Source organism: Chiloscyllium plagiosum, chromosome 39 (genome assembly GCF_004010195.1).
Source record: "Chiloscyllium plagiosum isolate BGI_BamShark_2017 chromosome 39, ASM401019v2, whole genome shotgun sequence".
Lineage (NCBI taxonomy): Eukaryota > Metazoa > Chordata > Chondrichthyes > Orectolobiformes > Hemiscylliidae > Chiloscyllium > Chiloscyllium plagiosum.
Window position 1 is genome coordinate 26,503,851 of NC_057748.1, and position 3,354 is coordinate 26,507,204.

General features: G+C 52.5%; 1 protein-coding gene across 3 annotated transcripts in view; it reads right to left on the reverse strand.

The window, feature by feature from the left end:
* hsd17b10 (hydroxysteroid (17-beta) dehydrogenase 10) overlaps positions 1-3,354 on the reverse strand; it is a 12,326-nt gene that overhangs the window by 3,991 nt on the left and 4,981 nt on the right. For 2 of the 3 annotated variants that reach the window (XM_043680051.1, XM_043680052.1), the window contains exons 4-5: positions 2,875-3,003; positions 564-672 (exon numbers count right to left, since the gene is read on the reverse strand). In XM_043680051.1, coding sequence (XP_043535986.1) covers positions 564-672; positions 2,875-3,003 — 238 coding nt within the window. Of the gene's footprint in view, positions 1-550; positions 673-2,874; positions 3,004-3,354 lie in introns of all 3 variants that reach the window. The other variant, XM_043680053.1, reaches the window with a different exon arrangement.

A 3,354-nucleotide genomic window follows, 5' to 3' on the forward strand; every position in this document is an offset into this window, starting at 1 on the left:
CCCACTCTCCCCCCTCACTCCCCGCTCCCTTTAATATCCCACCCAGTCTAATCCCACTCTCCCCACTCCCTTTAATATCCCACCCAGTCTAATCCCACTCTCCCCACTCCCTTTAATATCCCACCCAGTCTAATCCCACTCTCCCCACTCCCTTTAATATCCCACCCAGTCTAATCCCACTCTCCCCACTCCCTTTAATATCCCACCCAGTCTAATCCCACTCTCCCCACTCCCTTTAATATCCCACCCAGTCTAATCCCACTCTCCCCACTCCCTTTAATATCCCACCCAGTCTAATCCCACTCTCCCCACTCCCTTTAATATCCCACCCAGTCTAATCCCACTCTCCCCCCTCACTCCCCGCTCCCTTTAATATCCCACCCAGTCTAATCCCACTCTCCCCCCTCACTCCCCGCTCCCTTTAATATCCCACCCAGTCTAATCCCACTCTCCCCCCTCACTCCCCGCTCCCTTTAATATCCCACCCAGTCTAATCCCACTCTCACCAATTGTTACCATTTCTCCGCGTTGCACCCTTTACTGCCCCTACCTGTGGAGCGTACCTGGTGCGATGGTGACCACTCGGATCCCTTGTGGTGCCAAGTCCCGGGCAATGGGAAGGGTCATGCCCACAATACCACCTTTAGAGGCTGAATAAGCTGCCTGTCCGACCTGGAATCGGGGGGAGCCGGGGTTTGGGGGAGGAGTAGAGAGAGAATTCGAGTCAAATGCTTCCAATCCACAGATAGACAGACGAACAGGCAACGTTTCTGACGGCCGCTCTAGGTCGGTCAGTCACGTTTCCCCCTAACACCCCACCACGTTCAGTTTTGGTAAAGCCCCCCACCAAGTTCAGTGTGGGTAGTCGTCGCAGCGGACTGGTAGGCCTGACATATCAAACTCAGAGGCTGTGCCCCTCAGGATCAGGTAAAAGCCCGAGACCCTGCCCGCTCCTCTCCCTGATTACCCTCCGACGTGGATCTCCAGGATGCCGAGCGGCCCCGAACAGGAAGTCAAGGGGGGGGGGCTCAAACAGATTCTCCTCAATCACATCACATCAAACAAATCCACCTGCATCACAATTGCCTTCTCTCAATGGGATCATTTTGTACGCATTTTGGTCACCGAGTTGAGACCAGAAGGCGTAGCGCGGTGGGAGGTTGGGGTGGGGTGTGGGTGGCATTGTGGAAGTAGGCTATTCAGCCCATCAAGCCTGTCCACCATTCTACGAGATCGTGGGTGATTAGATCATCCTCAACTCCACTTTGCTGCCTTTTCCCCAATAATTCTCAATTCCCTTCCTGATTAAAAATCTGTCTGTCTCAGCCGTGAATGTACTGAATGACGCAGCACCGACAGCCCTCTGCAGTAAAGAATTCCACAGATTCACTCCCCTCAGAGAGAGAAGAAATTACTCCTCATCTCTGTCTTCAATGGGCGACGCCTTGCTCTGAGATGGTGGCCCTCTTGTCCTAGACTCTCCCACTCAAGGGGGAACAACCTCTTCACAACCCCCCTGCCAAGTCCCCTAAGTGTGGTTCAATAAGGTAGCCTCTCATTCCTCTGAACTACAGCAAGTACAGGCCCCAACCAACTCAACCTCTCCTCACAAGGTAGTCCCTCCATCCCCAGGATCAGCCGAGTGAACCTTCTCTGGACTGCCTCCAAGTACCACGGTACATCATTCCTTCGATAACGGGACCCCAAGCTGTGGTCCCAGCTCTGGTCTGACTGGTCCCTAGCAAAATGATGGCTCCAGATCCCACATGCTGTTCACTGGCAGCTGGGAGTCTGTTCATGCTGGTACCTTTGCTTAATCTCTCTTTAACAGGGGAGGCAATGGTCTAGAGGTATTATCACCAGACAACTGACCCAGAGACCCAGTGACATTCTGGGTCCCAGGTTCGAATCCCACCACGACAGATGGTGGAACGTGGATTCGATAAAAGCCTGGAATTAAGAGTCTCGTGGTGATACGCTGAAGCACAGCAACGTCTCTGCTTCCTCATGAGGCGAAGGAAATTCGGCGTGTCCACAAGGACTCCTGCCAATTTTTTTTTATGGATCCATCACAGCATGGTACGGCTACTGTTCTTCCCAAGATCGCAGGAAACTATAGAGTCACAAACACGGCCCAGTCCAGTGTTCTATGACACCGACTATATTTCCTGCCGCCTTGGGAAAGCAGCCAACATAATCAAGTCCCCTCCCACCCCAGTTATACACACTTCCACTCTCTTCTGTCAGGCAGAAGATATAAAAGTTTGAATGTACGGACGACCAGGTTCAAGAACGGTTTCTTCCCCACTGTTATTAGACAATTGAATGGACCTCCCAAATTTCAGATTTAAGTATTGATCGTGCTCTTCGCGCACCTCCTGTGCGGCCGTAACACTGTGTTCCTCAATCTGTTCTAATTCCCTAACCCACTTTGTCTGGTATGATCCGCCTGTACTGCACGCAAAGCAAAACATTTCACTGGATCCTAGGTCCACGTCACAGTCATTAAATCAAATAACGACAAATTCATTGCCAATTGTTGGAAAGACCCATCAGGTTCACTAACGTCCTTTACAGAAGGAAACCATCATCCTTACACGGCCTGGCCTACACGCGACTCCAGACCCACAGCTATGTGTTTGACTCTTAACTGCCCTCTGGGCAATTAGAGATGGACAGTAAATGCTGGGCCCCAGCCAGCAATGCCCAGATCCTGTGAATGAATAAACCCTCAAGCCTGTGTCGTTGCCCACCAGGCTGGGCTCATGCTGTGTCCTTTACCCCGTTGCCCTGAATGCCAGCAGGCACCCAGGGTATACACGATGGGTGACTAGGAAAAGGCAAGGGCTGGGAGTGAGGATCAAGGTAAGTTACCTGTCCATCGTAGGCGGCCACACTAGCTGTGTTCACAACTACACCCCGCTGACCGTCTGCATCTGGTTCATTCCTGCCCATCTCGGCGACAGCTAGGCGAATCACATTAAAGGTTCCTGCGATGTTTACCTGACCGGGAACAAGAGAAACCGGCGGTGAAACGGCTCGGTTGGGTTCACTGTTTTACACGGCTGTTTGAATCGGCACTCAGACCAAATGCCACCAAACCACACCTACGATCCGGTCGCTGTTCCTCTTGCCCCCAGCTCCACATTCCTATATCGATGCTGCCTGGCGGATCGATTCGAGGTGGTTTCACACACACCTGGAGCAGGTGGGCCATGAACCCAAATTTCACCAGTCAGACATAGGGCCACTTCCATTGTGCCACCAGGGCCCTCCCAACATCCTTCAATATCCCACCCAGCGTCATCTCACTCTCCCCCCTCACTCTCCCCACCCTTCTCAATATCCCACCCA